Source organism: Amblyomma maculatum, chromosome 9, assembly GCF_055883805.1.
Source record: "Amblyomma maculatum isolate TAMU_Amacu chromosome 9, ASM5588380v1, whole genome shotgun sequence".
NCBI classification, from domain to species: domain Eukaryota; kingdom Metazoa; phylum Arthropoda; class Arachnida; order Ixodida; family Ixodidae; genus Amblyomma; species Amblyomma maculatum.
In genome coordinates, this window is record NC_139352.1 from 67189574 (window position 1) to 67212722 (window position 23149).

Below are 23149 nucleotides of genomic sequence, written 5' to 3' on the forward strand. Positions count from 1 at the left end.
CCTTCTTAATCTCCCAACTCAAAATGAGCTACTTAAGTTACCTCTCAACTTGGTCACGCCACGTGTTCTCGTGACGTCTCACATCCTGCTCATCAATCCGTGCCTGCCCATGTTAACAGCCTTCTACTATATCTGCCAAAGATGTGCTGGTGATTTCTCGCTCATAACGCTGGATTATAGCGCTTCCTGTACCATGAAGTACATAAAACTGCAGAGCGCAAAAGACGCAGTAGCCGGCGAATGTAATTTTTGTTTCAGCAAAAAAAAAAAAAATCACTTGTTTACACATACTAAGACATTCACGATACTTACTCAATGCAAGCAGAACCTTTAAAATATTGCTCTCTGAATGAAAAAAGCTCCAGGTGTCCACTTAAGTCTGCTTAAGTGCAGTAATGCGAAAGCATTTCACTTACTGCTGCCGATTGTCTTGCTGCATGCTCAGTTCTTTACGCCTTTGCTGTTTCTAGCACGGGTTTTGCGAAGACTAATTCAATGATCCAGGCGCATTTGCTGCTCCTTGGCGAGTGCAACACGAGCCGGCTGCGCTGTGGTGCTTTGTGTCCACCTCGCTAGATGGCGCCATGCCTCTGTCTACCTTTGTTCGCATGCGCAGATTTCGAAACGCTTTCATTGCCTTCCAGGCTATACTAAGGGGCAGTATTCTTCAATTTTGGTTCTTTTCTATCTTTTTCTTACTTACTGCCGCTGTTGTTCTTTTCATCAGCATCCTCCGGCTTAATGATGCTGGACAAGAAGAATGACGGACTCGGCGGCACGATCTTTTTTATTAATGAGAACTGTGCGGACACGCTCTGATGACAGGCGTCACTCAGGAGAGAAGAAATGCTTTCTCGTTAAAAATGTTTCGCGTGAAACACACGACTCACTTGGGTTGTAGTAGTCATACACCTTCACAACGGCAGACTGAACGTTGTAGACGACATGCTGGCGCTCTATTCTGAATTTGACACACGTTGGGGACTCCGTGGGTATCTGTAGAGAAATGAAAGAAGATGCGTCTGACTTCTCCGAAACAATGCGCTTGGCATTTATGAGCGCAAGAAGTGACAATGTTATCTCACCTTGTCGAAATAAAGGATGACATTTTTGTCCGTAATTTCATACTTCTCCAAAAGGGGGCTCTCCTCTCTTGCCTTAAGAAACAAAAACGAAGTAAAGGTTAAAAGAATCACAGCTTATTCTCATTGGTTACACCCAAGGCCTCTAATTTGACGCAGTTTAAAAAAAAAGAGTAATCATGCATTACATTCTTTATTGCGTAATTGTGTGTTAACAGCCACGGCCCCATTTTTCGTAGTATATTATATTTGTCGAGATCACAATGAACAATATAATGGTGGCAATGTGAATTATTCAATTATTATATGAATTATTTCCCGGAAGGGTAAATACAAGCAACAAATGTAGTTCTGCTGGTGCTCTTACACGATCGCTTGCCCATCCACTCAAGCGCTGCGGTTCTTGAAAAAACGTACCGGAGCGCATTTATGGTAAGTGTCACAATAATGACGTCTGTTGTTACCAATCTTCCGGAATTTTCAGAAATATAATGCTAGTAACAAGACGCTGTAGTGCCACAAAAAGACGAGGACACAAGAACAGAAAGGAACACACACCACGAGCGCTAGCTTCCAACAACCTTTTTGTTCTCAAGCAGCACGTTTATACGCTAGAAAAAAAATATCACGTAATCGGTTTTGCATCACATTATCGCATCCACAGAAATGCGAGCTCTTTATCACTGAGAAAGATGAAGGTCTTCTTATATTTCTTATATCTTTACAGTCTTATATCTCTCTGTTTTAAAGTCGCATTGTGACGTAGAGGAAAAGTTTGAAAACAAAAAATAAGTTAATAGTATCCACGCCAGAAAAAGAACAGCCATCATTCCATAGCCCAGCTGAGCACGTTGACTACTGCTCTAGGCTTCCTGAGAACGAGCCCATAATTTTCGTCTAACATAAGTGCTCTGCTTTGCACACTGTTTTAAGGCGATAGCCTTCGACCTCTATGTCTGATGGACGCGTTGTGAGACATAGAGAAAATTACGGAGGATATGCTTATACTTTCTAGAAACGTGAAAGCGAAAGCTTAATCTGGCGTTCTGATCTCCGCCTGAACTTTGCGTTGTAGCTTCACGTACGACAGTGGCCTGACTGTGCACCAATTCTGCATTCCCAAAACGCAAGGTCAGCGTGATGCTCTCGTCGGGCCGCTGCCGCAACTTTATCCACAGCCGCTTCCTCCCTATGGCAGTTACAACGAGCGCGTGCTATCTGTCTTTCCTGTCGGCATCGTCACCCACAGCGATGTAGAACGAAGCCCTCGGCGATGTATACAAACGCCTAATTTGACGGCGTACACCCCAAAATAAGCGGCCAAAGTAAACGACGTTTTGCGAATTTGAGAAGGTGCAAAGTTATCTCGCTTACAGGTGGACACCATAAGCGCCATTTTTCTGTATCTCACTCATAGTTTTGCCCTTTTGCCCTGTTGTAGCTTTTTTTTTTTCGCCTTGCGAAGGTTATTCCTTAATAGACTGAAATTTTAGCCATTACTGAGGGCACAAGCATTAGTTACAGGTCGACGCATTTAGGAACCGTCAACGACACAGTGCAGGACGTCAGCAGCGCGACATGGTAGAGAATAGAGTACATGTGAGAACGGGTAAGAGAACATGTAACAGCGGCCGGTGCCGTTGCATCTGCCTGAGGAAATTTTAATAGGGTGAAGCCAGCTATGAGTGGTTCATAATAAACTCCCCACATGCAAGGGGATCATTGTAAATGTTATTTTGTGTTGTGTGTATCGTGTCGAAGAGGGAAAATGAAGAAAAAAGGTGCCGTCGCCTCTGCGATACAGTGGCGTAGCTCTTTGGTTTTGAATGCGTACGACAACAGTACAAATCTAATTTTACTCGCATTTTAAATCGCATTTTGGTTAGTATTTAAATAAATTAAGACGTTTCTTAATTACCCTTGATAGTATTAGCCGCATTTTCAGATGCCTTTCAGCTAAAGTCATTCTTTGAGTCCGAGAACAAGTGAAATTTTGCTGAGAATTATATTTTCCTTGAAATTAATTATTATCACCAAGCAAAATAATTCACATTTGCCCAATAAAGTTTTCTGCTTTTTAGTTCATTCTGAGCTTCGTATTAAAAGCTTTGTGAGATGAGCCGGGAGTTTGATGGACTGAACCGTTAACGGATACGCTAGAAGGTGGCAATTTTCTCTCCTGTAATTCTATCCATTGATGGAGCGGAGTGGCCGCTGTCTGCCCTCCGGGGCTGGGAGCCTAGGGACATTCGCCCTTTGCGTCACAGGTTCATTGCCACCGGTGTATATGTACCTGCTGTTCGTATACCGTCATTGCACTCGCCGCCGCTTAGGTCGCGTACGACGGCTGTTGCAACTCGAGTCTTTTTCGTTCTTTGTTCTTTGTTTCGTCATATCTCTCAATGTTGTGGGGCTTAAATACCAGACAGTTGACAGGCCCGTGCATCTTTTTTCCACCTTCCTACAGTCGCAACACACAAAAACATTTTATCCCGTAGCAAGGTTTTCCACACGGAGAGATATTGTGGTAAGAGTGTCCCCAGTGGATGATTTCATTTCATTAAATTTAAGCATATAAATAAAAACATTCGAGTGTTACAGCTTGCTCAATTTTCCCCCAAGAACGAAGGACCAGCCTAACCAAACCATATAGCTGACACTTTTGCAACGAGTTTCCAATGTACTCGGCAACATAGCAGTCTGTAATCCCTGAGTTTCGCCTAACCCTATGTATGGGTGCGTGAATGACAAAAAAAGAGCGTTAGTCGAGTCGAGGATTTTGTACCCAACAAACTATAGCAGGCCTGACGTCCTCCAAAACCTAGTGCGAGTCTTGGTGAGAATGTCCTCGACCAAGAGAAAAGTACCAGAAAAGACTGGCCCAGACCTTACCACATCCAAATCCTTCTTTATGGGTTCGAATCCGCTGAAGAGGCCAACTTCAATAACAGCCATGTTGGAATCCTCGATGCCAATGTAGCTGAAAGGGTGGAGAAATGGAATTTCACTTCGAAGGATATGTATCCTAGTTATCTAAACTACCGATAGTGAGCAATCAAATGAAAATACAAGAAGCGATCGAGAAAAAAGTCCTCCTGCACCATCGAATTACCATCCTTCTTTCTTTCTTTTTTTTTTTTGCAACAGTACAAAAATAATGCTAACACAATGTCTCACCGTGAGCACACTTCGATGTCGTAGGTAAGCTTGCTTTGGTGCGGTCCTTCTACTGAGGCTGCGGCGGTGTCACTGTTATCTGTCGGTTCAAATGCAGAGCAAGAGTGAACAATTAATGAGAATAACTCCTAGGCATTCGTCCTTCCCTCTAACCACACTAAACTAGAACAAAGCTGGATGATTTAATGCAAAATCATTGAAGCATATGCACTCAAACGAGAGGCGTTGGACAATTATTGGCTGGTAACACACACCCACGGTTATTAAAGCCCTTCCGTGACATTCTCCGCGCAGTTGACTGCGGTATGCACTGAGCCATTGTGAGAAGCTGCCGTCTATCTCCGGGCTGAGAGTGCAAGCGTCAAATACAGATGGTGGTAGCCGTACTCAGGAATCGGCCAGGTCTCTTCGGAAATGTACATTACGGTCCATTGTTAAAGGAAACATGAGGCCGCGTTGCTGCCACGCTTTACAAAACGCTCCCTAGAGAGCCAGGAACAAACGATCGCACAAGGCGCATGCGCAGTAAGCACGGCCAATGCTCTTCCCGACCATGCACTTGGTGCCGTCATTTCTTGCTAGTGGTCTGCGGCCGCACTTTGCAAAGTGTTTAGGCAACGCGATCTCACGTTCCCTTTAACAGTGGACCGCACTGTACATGCCAGTACCGTCACCCACTTCTGTTCTTTGCGCGGAGCAGCGCACCTGGTCTCTCTGGCTGCTTTAGCGGGTTGAGGTGCCGTCGCCATCCTTCACTGCTTTAGTTTATTTCACTCGCCGCCATGTTTAGCCATTCAACCTTTTCACGCTGAGTCATGCATCGATACCCTTTTTTTTTTATTATCGACGCATTCGGATGCATCGGCTGCTTTCTCAACTTTGTGTGCAGTTTCATAAGCAGGTCACTGAAGACATATGACAGCCTGCCCATAAACCAATTACTATTCTGCCGAAATGTTCCCCCCGTTGGACCCACGACTGCAGAACTATAGCTACAAAGTATTACACAGCAATGAATTAACGGAGTAGATATGATAATTTAGCATGTAGTAAGTGTTAAAACACCAAGTTAAAAACGCCAGTTAAAACACTAAGCGCGATGAGTAGAGTAAGTGGCCAAGTGTTCAGAGGCACAGGAAAACGAAGCTGCACTATTTGCACCGGCATTAGTTCGAAACTCACTCAGGGTTATATTGTTATCATGAAGTGAGTCCCGATAAGTTGGTTAAGAAATGCTTCTTAAAACAGGTGCTAAAAAGATTTTGAAGAGGCCAACGGTAAAGTAGTCATGAGCCTGATGCTGCCAGTGACTTCTGCCTCCAAAGACGCCACATGGCCCTTGGTATGAATGACTGCCCTGCTGTTACGCCGTGTGTTTATTTCTTTTTATTATGATTATTATTATATTGTGCCTGATATTGCCTAACGAAAATCAATTTAATTGACGTTGCACAGAAGCGTCTTCTTCCATCCGGTAAAGCTGCAGCTCACTGAGGAGCATTTGATTTATTACAACGTGGGAAAAGTTTTTCTTTCTGGTGCATATTGTTACAGACTGAAAATGTCGGGAAATTAGTTCGGCTTGGGTGTTGCCATCGCCTTCACCTGTACACCTCGCTTTTCTCAGAATGAGGGCTAAAAGCATTTTCTGTTTAATGCGCTCTTCTTTATGGGACCCGCAAAGGCCGCGCTAGCCTCTCTGAGAATGTTCTCAATGAACTGCCACTGTTCAACTTACCGCTTAAGAATCGGTCTCTTTCATCGGGAAAGAACGGGGCCGCTGGCGAGTCTCTTCTCCTTGCGACTGCAGAAATTAGAAATACAATCCGGATGTTGCGAGAGAATAAAACATCGTTATCAGCTGCTTCCTGACCAATCGAAATTTGCACAGTAGCCTGCTTTGATAACTGTAGCACATTCGCATAGTCGCCAACCCCAAATATATATATTACAATAATTTTATATTTAAACGTTGTTGTTCTTGTTCTCAGTGCATTGTTTTACTGAGCTGACTAACATATATAATCATTACCCGCTTTCTAACAAGAGATATTTCTCACTGGGCAATGTCCGTTTATTGCAACATATAAAACAAAGTACAGAATAAAGTTTTAACCATGAGCAGGCTGTGGCAGGATAAAAATAATAAACACTGTTCCTTCAGTTCTACCTGTTCCTGTTCCCTTTAATTCTGTAGTATTGAACGAAGGACCCCTCTACCTTGCGTTCACAACTCTGTACGCAATTATGAATTGATATCCAGTTAAAGCTGGCTTCCCTGCGAAGTGCTTTTCTACTACTGAATATTTACTTATTTTTATCTCCCAAAAAAAAGACAAAAGGAAGACAACGTGCCATGTACTCTAACCTGGAATGGTCATAATACCAGTCAGATTATCAGTAAGAGAAGTCAACTGCGGTGTGTTTAATTAGGTGTACAAGTTTGTGCAGGTGTGTATGAGAGAGATTTTGTCTGAAAACTGAATACATTGGTAATGTGGTGATTATATATGAATTCGTTTTCTTTATTTTAAACAAAGCTCGTTCCTTGCTGTCCTTGCGGGCGTGGTCGTGTGGACCGCGCCGGATTTAGCGCTGTGCTCGGCGGAGGTGCAGAGATGGATCGGGGGCGGGGAGGGGGGTGGGGGGAGGTGAGCGTACAGCTAGTGCACTGATGTTGCGTTTCTAACTGAAGGTTCTGTGTTCAAAGCGCTGATTTTGATAGAAGCCCCAAAACGTCACATTCCCGCAATTTACCCAAGCTCTTAACGAAACTTTCTGTGGTGACTTTTCTCACGGGTCCACGGCTACTTTCCGACTTACCAGCATCGCTTCTTCCTTGCGGTACTAAGCAGTTAACTGACTGTCTTAAACCTGCTTCTATTCGCGATGTTGACTTGATAGATGCTAGGGTTTTTTTATTTTTCTGAAAAAATCTGGCACCTATGCTACATTATACTTTATAACCTTTTTCAGCGGTACGTCAAACCCAGTGCTTTCGCTTATTACTTGAAAGTTAACCAGTGGTTAAATTTCACACAAAAAAAAAGGAACTATAAAATTCACCTTTCGATTCTTATAATACATCGTACTCTAGTATCTCCGCAAATTACTACAGCACGACCTGCCTTGTAACATAATGTCTCTTCTTGAAATTAACCCGTTGATAGCAACGCGAAAGAGAGGCCCTGAAAATTATTTTGTGAGGCGCAACTATTATCATTCCGTAATGTATTTATTTCATCTTCTAATTGGTAGTGGCTTACAAGCTGGCAGCGTTTTGCTACATTCAGTAAACCATTTGATGAAGTTTACCATAGGCTCCTTCTTTGCAAAATTAACAAAACAACACAGTGAGCCTAATCGTGTACTTTGGCTCAAACACCTGTCTTGAAAACAACTAGATTTCTTAAAACCAACAATGACAATTTCTCATCAAGCTCCGCTGCCTGTCTAGTGCCTTACGGCTTCATGTTAGGTTCTCCGCTGTTCGTTGTTTCAGTGTGTTCATAACCAACCCACATGTACATCTTTACTTAGCGATTCATTTAGAGAGCATTACTTAATCAACCTTTTACGTTTAAATTACGATAGCGCCTGTCTACAATAAGGCACGAAGAATCGCTACAATTTGCTCAGAATGAGACTCAATATATTGTAAATTCTTAAGGTACTCTAAGAATCTATCCTGTCCCTGTCACAAGACTCACTGAGCAAAACATTCCTTTAATATATCATATTCTCTAACTGTAAGCCCAAAACATACCTTGGGTCACTTGGCGCCTTCATTCTAAGAAAGCAATTAACAATGCTAATCACATGTTGTCCCATGTTATGCCATTTTCCTTCTGTATTTTATCCTCTGAAATTTTTCCTGAACAAATTATATATTCGTAAGAAACTACAAAACATAAAATATTTTTTCTAACGTAACACTCTTAAAATTATTGACAATACTTCCATGCTACACATTCTGCATGACTGTGACCGTTTTACAAGCAACTCATTGCCCTCGTTGACTTCTCGTAGATAAATTTTACATCTTTTGTTACTGCGTAAAGTTCCTGAATTTAGTTTCCCTTTCGTAAAAAATTCGTCCCTCCACCTTCCACCCTCTACTCAAGATTCTGCTACGCACGACAGGTTGTAACCATGTCGTACAGCGCGAAACTTCAAGTGATTCCTTCCGTTCTTTAACCTCCCACGGCTGATCACCATGCTATCATCACTATCCCTGAACGAAACCAGTAATTTCCGAACCATTTCAGCAATATTGTAAAAGTATAAAATTAACTTGCCTGCGTCTCGCTTCTGTCTTTGTTGTTGTCGTAGAAACCGACACCCTTTATTATCCCTCAGGCCTTGAGAGTGGAAATAAATAAAATAAATTTCCAAGGAAAACGTTGCTACAAATCAGTACAGGCATGTTTACCTGCTAAAAAAATGGTTTTGCTCATACAGTCACCGTAATAATATCGACAGTAGCTCTCCAGATATTCGCCAATATAACAATGTGCTAACTTTTTTTTTTTTTTCATTAATGAAGTCAACCACCTTTTCTCTTTGAAAAATAAGCTTTAAATAAGTATGTCAAGTTGACCGCTGCAGAGCGAGCAAACATAAACAGGCTATAAGAGAACTATCAATCAGAGAGAAGCATCACACCGGGCCGCTGATGCTTCTGTTTTTTACTACATCTTACTGCATTCGATAGGAAAGCAAAGCTAAGCTCATTTGCTATAAACGAAGATCGAAAGTCTATACGTACATGAAGACCTAACGGGCTCCGCCTCAAGGTAGTATGGAGTCGGTGCAGGTGTCTTGCTTCTAAAACCTGCGGTAAGCAAAACAAGAGTAGTGCCCGCAGTGAGCAAAAATAACTGTAGAATTAAATTGACTAAATTTTCTTGCTGAGCTAGCAGCACTGCAAGTAGGTGCTAAACTAGTTCAACTTCAATCCAGGCGATAATGTTTCTTTTACGTGGCTCCGGTTCTGGGCGGATTCATTTTAAGATATTAACAAGTCGCACAACTCCAGATAAACTTCGTTATATTAGAGCTCATAATTAAGATTTTTGATTTGTTATAATAAAATCAATGTCTTTATCAAGGTATATTAAGAGGCACTGTTGGAGTGAGCACGGGGGAACTACCAAGAAAGTGCGCCAAGGATAGTTTAGATTGATGAGATGGAACACTTCGGCGCCTACACGCATTGCTTGGTGCACTACTATTCCTATATTCGGTTACCATGAATTCATACCGCACTCCTCTAGAGCAAAACGGATTCTACATGACGTAGGCAACAATCTCACGCGTAAGTAATCACTGAAAGTCACCGAGTAACTAAGAAGGCTTAGTATCACTTCGTCTAGACGTAAATGCGAAACAGAAATGGCAATGAAAGCTTAACGCAACACGTACAAGAGTTACAAATAAGCACACAGATGAGCGCAAACCTCCCATTGTACAAAGGCAAAACTGTGCTACTAAGGTGAGGCAGTCAGCTTAAATCGCGAAACCCACGCAGAAGGTGAGGAAGGAATATCAAATTTGTGTAACCAACTTCAGAGTGGATTGACGAATGGTCACGGAATGATGCAAAAGCGGGCAACGAAGCTTCGCCCAAACAAGGTGCCCAAAACTATACCCTCTACAGAAAGTAAAAACTAAGTGCCACTATTACGAAGCTCGGATAAATGGCTTAAAATGAGTTTTTCTCACTTTTAATATCTTCTTGTGTCTGTTTCAAGTACGGCCAGACTGGAGTGGCGGCGGCGAAGCGCGCGCCGCACCCACCACTCAAGTCCGGCCATGTTTCGAGATGGCTAGCAATCGCTTTTTAGCTAAACGAGTTTAATAGAATAATTTTTTAATGCGTTTAACACACTCACTATTATATCCAGCAGCGAGTTCAGTTTTTGACATGATGCGTGACCAAATTCAGGTAAAAAAAATCTCGATTTTCAGGAATAAAATAATACTCACTTTTAAACCAAGAACCGAGTGAGCGACGCCCTGCGGGGTAAAAAAGGCAATAACGCAAGATCATTCAGGTTGAAAATTTTAGCTGCATTTGAAAACGCTCTAGGTGGAGAACTTACTTCTGCTACTTTCGCCAAATAAATCTTCCATCATTTCCAGCGGAAAGGTATCAAACGCTTTGCCACTCTTAGCGCTTGATTTGTGGATCTCGGCACGAATCGTGATGTTGAACTGGGAAAAAAAAAATCAGAGAATTCATGGTCATTGGTGACTCGCACAGCGAATTCAAAGCGCAGACCTTGCATAGAAGCTCTGGTGGCACGACCACGTTATACTTCAACTTGACCGAGAGCAGTCCGCTTCCAACGCCGCTGGCTTTGACGAACATTTTGCCTCTGATGTCATGAATCTGCAGATATTCAGAACGCAATCACGTAATTATTACACCATTCCTTTGTTTTCGCCTAGTATTGCAACCTGACCTCCTTCATAGCCGCAGTATGAAAGAGCAAAATGTCAGACTTCTACGAAAAAAAAAAAAACATGTAACATTCATCATGATGTCGTCGACACTATATTGTCGCTTATTTTTTGCAATGTTTACACGGGCAATATGTTGATTGTTGCACAATGTTTGAGCAAAAGCAATGTATTTCTATTGTGTAAGGACGGAAACAGCTTCGACCAACTTTCGTGTTCGCAGAAGCCAATTGCGTGGCTCTTCCTGCCTGTGCTCATGTATTTTACACTCCAAACACTCGTATCTATCGGTGAAAATATTGCAATGAAAATGTTAGAACATTCTTTTAGCCCCCACATGATTTTAACTGCTGACGCCGACGCCAGAAAGGACTGCGCGATCCGCATTTAAAGTTCATATTGGTGTAGCCTAACCATCAAGAATCTAAAATTCTAATATCATGACATCATCGCGGTTTGCTGCCAGAAACGTCCTTTTAGAGTTAGAACACGGTAGTTTGTCAGTACAGAGCGACTTCAATTCGCTCTCTTTGTCATAATAGCGTTCTTTTTCGTTAAGAACTTCAATCCATTTGTATAAACGGGGGAACTTCGCATACAGTATGATTCATTCCTGTCTTGGCTCCCACAAGCAGTGCATTTTCATAAAGTTGGTCAAGCTCACATGCAAATTGCATTGTCATCAGAAATGACCACTCACATCCACTTGTTGAAGTATGGCTGCATTGTCACGCTTTAGACGGATGCTCTTCTGGAAGTCCCGCTTACTGCTAAGAGTGACGTTGCACGTGAGGTCCACGTTTGGTTCGCGAGATTTCAGTGCGAATTCCGTAAGTGCCTCGAGAGCGACGACGGTGTCCTGAAATATAGCATAATACAAACCGACATTGTGATATGCGTTCTACGGGATTGGGGCACACTCCTCGCAGCTACTATTTCGATTAATAAACCTAACTCTGAATCAGCAAACAAAATTATGCAGGTTTAGCTCTTCTAAAAACAAGGTACAGAACAAGAACTCTGTCTTGGTTACGCTTGTTGTTAAGCTTTGATCCCATGACCAACTACGTACATGGTCACGTGGCCGATGACGCACAAGACGCACAACCTCGAAACGTCGTACCAGGCTCAAGGTCAAGTGTCATGGTCAAGGGCGTAGGGTCAAAGGTCAAGGTCGTTAGGGTAATTGGTGAGCGCAATGCAGCGGCCTACTTAACTTTAAATGAAACTTAAGGTCCCTGACTTCAAGGTCAAATTGTCCCAGCCGATGACCTTGGTGATACCTAGTGTAATAGAGCTCTCGCTGTAATAAAAATTGCAACTGATTTAGCTTGCTTAGACCAAATGTGGACAATTTATGCGCTAGCACTGGTGGCATTGGTTTGCTTAATTTATAATTACTTTATTTATTTATCTTCGTTAGCCATTGCTCTAATGGCTTTATTAAAGGTCGCACATAGTTACACCATTGTTTATGCAGTTCTTTAGGGGGGTGACACAAAGGCGGAGCGCCTTTAACGGTATACCACAACAGCGTTAACCTGCACCACGCTCCCCGATCTTGTGAACGGACTTTGCTACTCGCACTACAGATATTCTCTTAGCTTCTGCCTCTATCACCTCATACATACTCATTATCATACCGTCGTAAGCTACTAAGTTATGTGAAAGGTCTCTCGACAAAGATATATAATTCCTCGTCCTAAATAAGACATTACGAACGTATCCTCGTGACCTAGGAGTTGCGTGTCTGGCTCGAGATCCAATAGCCTTGGAGGTTTCTACCCCATCTCAAAGGAGCTGCCCTACTAACCTATGTCACGTGGTCTCGTGACGTCACACAGCCAGCGACAAATCAGTGTCCGACAATGTCATCTCCCACAACTTTCACAACACGAGGATACACCGCATATACGGGAATACCAGGATGAAGGAGAGTGCAGCGCGAAGCCAAGTATAGACCGGCGAAGTCAGTGAGTGGGAGTCTTAGTGCTCGTGCACTATAATGGAGGAATTAACCAACAGTTCTCCCCAGAAGATTTAGAATGCCTGCCTGATATACACTGAACAGTTCACCAGTGGATAAAAAGGCGACACCGCAAGCCTCATCGAATCGAGCGAAGGGACTGCCAATCCCATAACCTCGGCTGTGAAGGTTTTGCTAGAATGCGGGTGCCGCGAAATGATGCTGGCGTGCGTTTCGGCTAATGCTGCCGTGGCTTTAGGATCTCTCAGCGTAGGTGACTATTGAAAATCCCTAATATGACACGCCAATTAAAGTGTCAACCAACATTTTTTTGTATACGGCAGTGATTCTATGAATACAGCTAATACTCTGACTCAAATAGAAACAGCCGGCTCCATTCCCATGCCCTACTCTATAAATGTCTTCGCTGATCATGGCCCCATGTTCTGACTCAAATCGAAATAGCCGGCTCTATTCCCCTGCCCTACTTTATATGTATACGTCTTCGCTGATCATGGCCCCATCCATTTTTTTTTTAACTGTCCCTTCACTACCGACCGCTCCTTTACTGGTAGATATAAAGCTTATTTTTTGCCAGCGACTCTCATCCATATTAGCTGGCAACATTCTAGCTGCTTCATCATTAAATTTACACTTGCTATTCTGATATTGATTTTAAGGCCACACTGCGTATCAGTTCAAACATTCCATCAAACAAGTTTTACGGCTTTCAGCCAGTAAGTGATTGATTTTGTTTAGCACTTTGTGTAGCCTTCCTTGGTTGTACCGTCACGACGACACAGTGAGTTAGGACGTCGTCTTTACTACGTCTCCCATTCTTTCTGTTCGACGGAAACATAGCGAAAACACGGGACAAAGAAAGGTGAGGACAAGACAGGTCCTCGCCTTTCTTTGTCCCGTGTTTTCGCTACGTTTTCATAGAGCATAATGTCTAACAAAGTGGCCACTCCAGTATATTCTGTTGAATTTCATCCCCTGCCCATTTCTCCCTTGTTCAAAAAGCGAAGCTAATCAAGCCCCTGATCAGGTAGGACCAGTTCTGCGTTCTGTACCATTTCCGGAAACAAAAGAGGCGAAAAAAGCTCACCTGTGTCGATGAGAAAGAACCGGACGCAGAGCGGTGCGTGTTGAGCCAGTTGACCAACGTCTTGCTCGTTTCGATGTCGTTGTGAGCAAGTAGTGCAAGCAGGGCGTACCCGGTGCCTTCCACGACCAGGGGACTGGCTTCGGTTCCCGTGCTTCTAGTGCTGAGCACTGAAGGGAACATACAGTGAAATTTTTTTACCAAGGAATTCAATTGAGCCTAGTAACCGGCTAAGTGTACCGTAACTTGAGTGCATTGTGAATTTGACATGTCAGCTTTCTTCGAAGAAATTTTTTTTTCCTGCTGCGTACCGGAAAACCGTTGCATGCCGACCCTACAGCCAACAAATCATCGACTCGTAGACTGAGTCATTTAGTCCATGAGTGACGTTAGCTACTGGTTTGATGTTTCAGTGACGCCAGGTGAAAATCCAAACAGAAAATGTGCAGTAACTGTCTATAGTTTATTGTACCATCGTTTCCTAAAATAAAAAGGAGCCATATCCTGCACATGACCAGGCGCATTCCTCTAGCGGCCATGAGGTACTATGGACGTAGCCCACAGAAAGCGCCACATGTCAAGAAGATTCCATCTGACCTGATCGAAGCCCGTTTTGTGCTTTCATATTATTTGTTCCCATCACCTTCGTCAGGAACTTCTTGCCAAGTGCTACCAGCCAGTAATGCTACACATGTGCTCAGGGAATCTGACTACCATGTAGAATTTGCCTCTTGTGTTCTATTTGTCGGAATGTACACTCACTGTTGTCATAGATGAGCTTGTCCTTGAGCGCTGACAGAGCGGCGTACTTCTCCGTGTCGTTGGCTTGGCTGAGCGCATGTGCAACGAGGGCTGCGACGTAAGGCTGGTCACTGTCGAACGCGTTCTCTCGCAGGAACCTCTGAGCCAGTTCCACCGTGCGTCGCAGTATCTGAAAGTAGGCCTTAGGGACGTTCATGGGGAACACTCAATATACCTGCACGTGGGCAAGCGTATATTATGCGAGGGATCTTTAAATAAGTGACACCTCCTCAGCTAAGATTAAAATTGAAAATATGACATTTGAATAAAGGTGTAGCGCCTTCTTTCCGGGCAAAAAAAAAAAAAAGCCGTTCGATATATTCCTCAGTGTCATTGTTCCTGCATGCGACCACAAAAACGTGAAGGTAACTGCTGACTACATCAACGGCTCACTGCAGTGGTGACTTCCTCACTTACACATAGTGGGTAGACTTCTTATATTCTTTCACCTTGAGATGTAGCCAGAAGGCCCAATGGGACGAGGCCAGTGAAGCAAGGGGAAAATGTCTGGCACCATGAGCAAACGACCTCATCTTTTTGCGACGACATAACAAGGAAACAAGGATTGATATCGCGTCATCGCCTTAAAGCGGTGTGCTCGCAAAAAGAAAAATGGAGCACTCGCAAATTTCGTTCTAATGATCCCGTACCTAATTTTAACACTTGGACATCCGAGAAAGCAGATCTTACTGGTTCCCACCAGTGCTTGCGGCAAAATAACTCGTTGCTTGTATTGTGGAACATACATTTAGGTTATTTATAACTGCGAAAGCATTGGCGTATAGATGCGGTAAACATGTGAATTAGAACCAGCCCTCGCCATTCCTATGGGCCTCGTGCTTTCAGCACTGCAAGTGGCTCCCCCTAGTAAGGGCGGCGGAACTTTCTCATTTTCTCAAAGTGGCCCGCGCTGCGGACATCTCTACGGTGGGGCATGGTGTCGCACTCGGGTGGCTCCGAATCGCGGTCGAAGAAAGGTGGTAGAGTTTATTGTTGCAGGTACAAATGCCACAACAGCTATAGAAACATTGCTGGGCAGACTCCAAAAACCAAGCGTATGTTTGCCTGTCAGAGAGAGGCCAAAGTTAAAAAGTAAAAGGCACGCTTCTCGGCAGCAAGCGCTTTAAAAGGAAACTTTTTCGCCCAGTCTTGTGCCACACACGCACATAATCAGGCACATGTCCCAAGTGTGTGGTGCGGTACGTGATGTAAACCAAAGGTAAAATGAAGACAGCCCCTACGCTTGCTTGCGGTCTGGTAGAGGGCGCTTTGAGTACGACGCTATGCGCGAGGAATTCTGCCGACATTTCTTTTCTTTCTTTTTTTTTTCGCAATTTCGTTTGTCACCCAAGCAATATGGCGTTTTGAATGTACGTAAAGAGATAAATAAAACAAAGTAGCGAAGTGCGCAATGCAACCCTTGGCCTTCTCAGTAGAAACCTGCAGACGGCATGTTAGCCTCCCAAGAAGCGATGGCTGAAGACAGCTAGGCAACGTCAGTCTAATGAGAGAAATTAAAACAAAAAGAAAAAAAAGCTTCCACAGGACAGGACGAGGACATGGTGCATATGGATGTGTGCCCTACACATAGGTGCAAGCTCCATATTTGCTAGGCAGGATGCCAGGGTTGGTGCAAAGACGCAGCAGCACTGGCGGCGTTTGTTAACAACTGTAGACATGAGTCTCGCACGAATCTGCCGTTTGCGTGGCGCAGGCCACCATCGCGTGCGTCCATGTCGGAGGCTCCTGCTGCACCTGAAATTTCTCTCACGCCATATACATGATTCCCGACGAAAATGTTGCGGCACGCAATCTTTGCGCCAGAAGTGTCTTAAAAGATGCTACATCTTTTTAAGATATTCTTCGAATTCCTCATATAATTATTCCTCAGTTCGCCGAAACCCAGACAAAAAAAAAAAAAAACGCGCTGTTCGTTCTGCGCCGCTATGCCGCAAAGCAGCCACAACAGCGGAATGTTCGCGGACTGGCCTAGTGGTGGCGCTAGTTGTCCGAAACCAAGGGCGCTATCATAACAGTGCACGATGTCTATATAGAACTATGCAAGTACCGGATTTCTGTACGCCAGTATACAATTGCTACAGGAATTCAGGCGGCTGCGTCTATGGGACTGAAACGGACACCGATATAATAAAAGTTAGATGGCCAGAGTAATGAACATGTCTTCGTATGTAAAAGGAGCCGGCTGTTGCCGCGTTTTGTTTTCAGGCAGAAAAGTTTTCGAAGTGGCTCTATCTTACTACGTATCACTTCGATTCGCAAAATATTTGGCATGGGAATGGATACGCAGAGGCATGCAGACAGAACATGAACGCCTATAAATACTCCCTCTGTGTAAGCGATGCTGGCAAAGCGACGCAGTATGTTGACGGCACGTACGGTAGAATGATTGTGCATTCGGTGAAGCGCGACGAACTCGGATCTCCACAGAAACTTGCAAGAGGCTAGTACGTATATCGGCCAAGACATTGGGTGCTGAATGAAACAACATATCTTTCATATTTCTCTGCCAGCCAGCAAAAGAACTGAGTCCCTTATTTTTTAAGACATATAGAGCCAACCTTCATTCATCGTTTACAGTGCGGAGTGCTGTTGGCGTCATTTTGTAGTAATACTTATAAAACGGCTACTAGGCAGAATTAGTAGTACGTGTATCTCATTGTTCAGCGAGTCATTGAGGCATAAGGAACCTAAATATCATATAAGTCGTCGGACGTGCCGCTGACACGAATGCGCCTCGCCTTCTAGGTTGCATATTGAGGAACTTCTGAGCTATCTTGAAGCAGAGGTACCCTGTGGTGGAGAAAACTTAATTACACGCATATGACATGGACTCCTTGAAGTCGTTTGCCGTGTAGGTGCAATGACGCTGCGGCTGTCCAGTATCATGCGGCTGTCCAGTTCTAATCCAGTTCTAGGATCGGTAGTGGTGCTTGGCTGAATTTAACTGAAGGCTGCCTAAACTTTCCACCACTGTCACGAGCACGGGTGACTTTACTCAATCACCTAAGCCAATCCCACAAGCGTCGGACCGTGATCAAAATGTGTCTGAACTACCATTTTCTCTCTCTCTCTCTCTCTCTCTCTTCATTTTCACACCCCTTCCCGGCGCATACAGGTGCCTATTGAAGGTGAGGCGGTGACAGCGGCCATCCTTCTCTCATAACTTGAGCTAGCTCCGTCATGGGCCTAGTCGCCAAAGTTACATCGGCGATTTGCTAGTTTGCGGCCTTCCTATGGGAAGAAAGTCGCCGCCTGTCAAGCTTCCACGTTACGGCGAGTAGTCTCACAACCTTCTAGGTACTCGCCATCTCTGCATTCTTGTTTCCTTTGGATACTTCAAGTAGACGAAGCGCTCACTTCGGGAGGCACTGACAGTGCTTTTGTTGCCTCAGGACCATCCTTACGTATTTCGAATAAATGGCTCGTTCCTCTCATCCTTATCATTTAGCTGTACGTTCAGTGACAGAATCCAACTCTTCTCAAAATATTCGATGACTTATATGTATTTTTGACGAGAGCACAGCATATGCCTTCGATTTGCTTTACTGTTTTCCAAATATCTCTTCAAGTTGCCTTTCATCTTCGCCGAGGTCGAGTCCAAAGTGTCAATTTTCTCACAACCAACCGATATCTCGATACCGGTATCGATATCTTCGTGGAGGATGGTACTCTGCTTGCCACGCCCATTTTCTTCGATCCCGACTACCGAGGACTGCAGATGAGAATGTCTTGATACGTAATTGTTTTCCTTTTGCTGTGATCAAAATGTGGTCCTGTACGATTAATGCTCTTCTTCAGAGAACGAACTTAATAGCCATGCCGTGTACTAAGAAACGTAAGATCTATGCATGCTGTCTTTCGTTATGTTGAGAGTTTATTTATCCTAGCATTCATTCCCATGCATTACGGTAGGATCCTTACTTGTGGGTCGTACGTGTCCTCAGCAACATCGTCCACCCAGTCAGGCCATTCGTAGCCATCGGTTGAGTCAAATCCCGGTGCCCCCTCGAATCCAGTTATTCCAGGAGGTCCAGGGAAATAATCCGCGTCGGACCGCAAACTTGAGTCCCTCACGAATGAACGCCGCCACCTCTACGCAACATTTTTGAGTTACCGAAATGGGCAGCTTAGTGTCAGTACAGCTTTTACTATAGGTATATACGCTAGTGTGTGGCAAATATTCCATAATGCACTATGATGGTTAGGTAAAAGTCAATTATCTATATAGCACCGCGGAATGTCAGTACGGCAATGGCGACATTCATTATTCCAGAAGCATGCGGGTCCGTTCCAAAAAACATGTTTGTCCAAATTCATTTCGCAGAACTGGTCTACTCAAGCCTGGAAGCATGCAGCACGTTCCCAGAAATGTCTGCCATCGCGAAACCTTCATAAATTAGAACTTTAAACGCCACTTCATGTCCGATAGGAAAAGGACCCACCTTTAAACTAATACACTCTGCCATTTGTTCTTGTAAACCAAACAGGCAAATGAATATTTCAAGTTTATACTGCAAGTTATAACCTTGATGCCCTCGAACGGAGATATTATTTAACTCTTCGCTTTTACTTGATGTATAATTACGTATAATGTATTACTTACGGATGATTTATTTCGGATGATGTATTATTTAACTCTTCTTTGCTGCTCGTTATTGTAACGAGCAGCAAAAGAGTTAAATAGCAATATCTCCGTAGGTTAGGCAAAATTATTTGCCCCGCACAGTTTGCCGCCACGGAAGACATATATTTCACTACGTTAATGTGACAAGCTGCTGGCTAGTCACCGCAGCTATATGATCCGTTTCCCAAGCTACGGAAGGTAAGAGCGACCTGAGAAGATCAGAACATGCATTAGACGACCGCGCTAATGCCCTGAGGTGCTGCCGTCAACAACTGGAGCGTGGGAACACGACCACGTAGAGTACGTCATCGTGATTGCTTCCTTATGTTTAACAGTGCTGCAAAAAGCTTGTGAAACATGGAATAGACGCTACGGGATGACACGACAAGATAATTACCGTTTTGGTGTTGGCCGAGAAGGGGTCGTGAGGACCGCTTGTCATACTCGGAGTCTTCATGCACTCCAGGAAAGTTAACAGGACAAAGGCCGTCATGGGCACAGACCCTCGAACTCCTCCCTGCAAAAGGAAAGGGACGCTGTATAGGAAAGCTTACACCACGCTGAACTGTATTCTGATCTGGCAGAGAGCGACAGTAGGATCATTTGCAGCTAAAGACAAAACCAAGGTTTGTTTCGTTGAGACAGATCTGGGCCCGTATTCCTAGTTTGCGTCGTTATCGTGAGTGTCGCTATCTCCCCGATCTCGAATCACCTGATTGGTGGAAATGTCGGAAAACGATGTTGCCACCTCTTCCGGTTCCGCAGTGGCAACATCCAGTTCCGGCGTTTCCACCAATCAGGTGATTCGAGATCACGTGAGATAGCGCCACTTCGCAAACTTGGAATACAGGCCCTGTTCTTGGGTCAATAGCGAAGCACTTGAGCAATCGTACCAGCATGATCTTGTGCATGATGGGCTTCTGCTCCTCATATCTGCCGTCCAGTTTTTGGGCAGCGGCGAGCCACGTCATGCCGCTCTCAATCACCATGGGGTCGATGTGCGTGTAGCGTCTAGCTTTGCAAAATATGCGCAGCACGAAGGCCGTCAACCTTTAGAAAAGGGGGGGGGGGGGGGGGGGGGAAGAAATGTAATGGAGGAGTTTAGCACAAAGTTTACAAATTAAATGCGAGCAAAAAGATAAAAAAAAAGGGTCATTCAGATAGATAGGCTTTAAGCAAGACTTTTCGGAAACGGGTTTGCATTTAGAGTATACGCGTCAGTTTGTGTAATTAATGTAAAGTCAGACATGCACTAAATGCAATAAGTATAATTCATCTCTGTGTACTAGGCGTCACTTTAGCTACTAGGACACATTAGCGGAATCGCGTTAAAGCAATAAAGCAACGACTATAGCGTAGGTTGTCTCACGTCAGCTTTAGGCTACTACTGCCATATATACTTGGAAGGATAGCCTAAATATGCATTGTTTATGCGACTTTTAACAATTCGAGTTTATATTCTATGTTTATTATTGTCTTGAATGTCCAATCAAAGCATAAGCATTCAACAAAAGTAGCCACTCCTTTTTTTTTTTTCAGCAGGAAATCTAGAAGGTCAGATTGCTTCTAAAAAATTTATTGAAATACTCACCAAACGCTGCTCTTCCTGTGCTTGAATGCAGAAAACGAGCCGTCCGGTTTGCGAAAAGAGAGTTCCTTTTGATAGCCTGCGTAATAACCAAATAGGATACGTCACAAAACGATCACATACGGCGCGAATATTTTAGACGTCACCTTCTTTGATGTAGTGGTAGCCCTTCTCTTCCAGTGCTTCGCCGACCTGCTTGTTTTGCTTGAGGTACTCGAGAGCGTACAGCGTCGGTGCCATAAGCATCATGTTCTGCTCGCCACAGCCCGTGGGCATTGTGATGAGCGACTCGATGTTCTCAAGCGTCATCTGAACGGACGCTCCCAGCTGATTTCCTGCATGATAGCGCATTGCGTTATATCGGTTGTGCTAATGAAATGCGGTTTTTTGTACTTCACTGAATTCAAGCAGCAATAATAATGCCGTTCTCTTAATTTACGATTGAATTTTAGTCGTCTAGCAACAACAGTAGCGTGAAAGTTCTTATATATTGTTGCGAAGAAGAAGAACGGCAGTGACGCGAGAGGAGCCCTTGCCCTAGGCCAGACATTAAATCATCGTTCATCCTGTCGCCATGTTTTTCCGTCTCTTTGCCTGTCACCACGTAACATTTTGGTGGAGGTACGGATACGTCATCCCCATCCTCGTCTTGGAGCATCGACGCCATCTGTAAGCGGGGCCATCGACCCAGAGCCCAGGGACATCGCCGAGCAGCTTCGCCCCAGCCCTTCCAGCCTAGACCCGACCAACTACCACCGCCCAGCCCCCAGCCCGTATCTGACGACAAGGAGAACCAACAGACCAACCAGACCCGAGACGAACGACCCGAAAGACCCAAAGGAACCGGACATGTGTACGCAACCCTGCCCAGCCGCTCGTCGCGACCTCGAGCCATCGGTCTTATGGACTCTGGTGATGGATGGTTGAACAGCTCCAGGGGAGGCGGATCACCCAAACATCATCGTGTTCATCGTCATTGTGGTGGCAAGCGCATCATTCTCTTCTATCTTTTCTTGAACATCTACACCATCACGTCACCATCGACTTCAACGAAACGATCGGGACAATCGCTCGGTGGCCCCGGGAAGTGTTGCGAAGAAGATCGGCAGTGGCGCGAGAGGAGCCCTCGCGCTAGGCAAGACATTAAATCATCGTTCATCTTGTCGCCATGTTGTGCCGTCTCTTTGCTTGTCATCACGTAACAATATATTTAAATATCTATTAATATTGGCTATTCATAAAACCAGCTACGAGCTAGACATGTAACCCTGCGTGCAGTTATAGAGATATTGGTCCTAGCGTATGCAAAAGCGCCTTTAAGAGGACGTTTCTATAGATTAGACCTAACACAGTACAAGTTGGTTTGGTTTTTGTGCTATCACGATAGCGGCGACAGCGTTGTTAGTTCGCTATGCGCGAAAACTGCGGAAAATGCTACTTCCTTATAAAGGCCAGTCCCAAGTGTTGCTTTTTGTTTTGATTTTTTTTGCAGCAGCAGCAGCAGCAGCAGCGTTTCGTTTCTTTGGTTTTTCCCGCCCTCGTCCCTACATACCTATAACCATGAGGGAGCAGGATTTTGTATCTGGGATCGCTTCGGGTGGCAGTCTCGTATTTACAGAGATCACTTGCAAGTTTGCACCAGGATCCAGAGAATCTGTTCAGAAGAAAAGGGCAGACTAAATGTAGAATCACATTATGCGGCTCAAGTGAACATAATTTTTCCTCGCTTGAGGACCTGTGTAAGTTACCTCTCACATGAACTTTGCCTCTCTCTTTGCCTACTTTAAAACGTTCAAACCAAGCGTGACATTTCACTAACAGGAGGCGGAAAGATTAATAAACTATAAGTACAAAGAAATGGGCAGAAAAAGACTGCAAAATAGACCATATATTGTGATTAGGCAGTACACATGCAACTCTAGGAATCGCAAGAAATATATATACTCAAAGATAGCAGCCCAGTAGAAGTGACGTTACTAATATGTTCACAATTAAGTGAAGAGCGAATGGCTTCACATTGCAATAAATTCTGAAGATTTTATTTAGAAGAGGCTTAGTTCTTGTATATTCTGCTGGGTTATTCGACGATATTCAAGAAATCTTATATTTCTATCGTGAAACCAATAATAATATTCCTCTATGAAGGCAGTAGAGAAAGTCGTAAACTTGCCTTGGTAATGGTCTCCTCTCACACTTCTTCTTTGTCTTCTGCGCTCGTTCGTTGGGTCAATGGGCACAGAAATACTCTTCTCTACTGTCACCCCTTCAGGCTGTAAGGATGCCGTTTATAACTGAATTGGTTGAGTGACGTAAAACACTC

The 23149-nt window shown here is 44.2% G+C and overlaps 1 protein-coding gene across 5 annotated transcripts in view; it reads right to left on the reverse strand.

The window, feature by feature from the left end:
- The window catches only part of LOC146179291 (complement C3-like), an 88841-nt gene that overhangs the window by 11768 nt on the left and 53924 nt on the right, over window positions 1-23149 (reverse strand). The window contains exons 22-41 of one of the 5 annotated variants that reach the window (XM_084578949.1): window positions 23000-23099; window positions 22382-22483; window positions 20976-21164; window positions 20833-20908; window positions 20135-20291; window positions 19639-19758; window positions 18539-18709; window positions 14558-14738; window positions 13799-13965; window positions 11425-11583; window positions 10543-10653; window positions 10364-10475; window positions 10248-10277; window positions 9028-9093; window positions 8558-8620; window positions 5998-6063; window positions 4260-4338; window positions 3975-4062; window positions 1086-1157; window positions 891-996 (exon numbers count right to left, since the gene is read on the reverse strand). In XM_084578949.1, the coding sequence (XP_084435075.1) occupies window positions 891-996; window positions 1086-1157; window positions 3975-4062; window positions 4260-4338; window positions 5998-6063; window positions 8558-8620; window positions 9028-9093; window positions 10248-10277; window positions 10364-10475; window positions 10543-10653; window positions 11425-11583; window positions 13799-13965; window positions 14558-14738; window positions 18539-18709; window positions 19639-19758; window positions 20135-20291; window positions 20833-20908; window positions 20976-21164; window positions 22382-22483; window positions 23000-23099 (2215 nt within the window). The remainder of the gene's footprint in view (window positions 1-890; window positions 997-1085; window positions 1158-3974; window positions 4063-4259; window positions 4339-5997; window positions 6064-8557; window positions 8621-9027; window positions 9094-10247; window positions 10278-10363; window positions 10476-10542; window positions 10654-11424; window positions 11584-13798; window positions 13966-14557; window positions 14739-18538; window positions 18710-19638; window positions 19759-20134; window positions 20292-20832; window positions 20909-20975; window positions 21165-22381; window positions 22484-22999; window positions 23100-23149) is intronic. The other 4 variants (XM_084578950.1, XM_084578951.1, XM_084578952.1 and 1 more) reach the window with 4 other exon arrangements.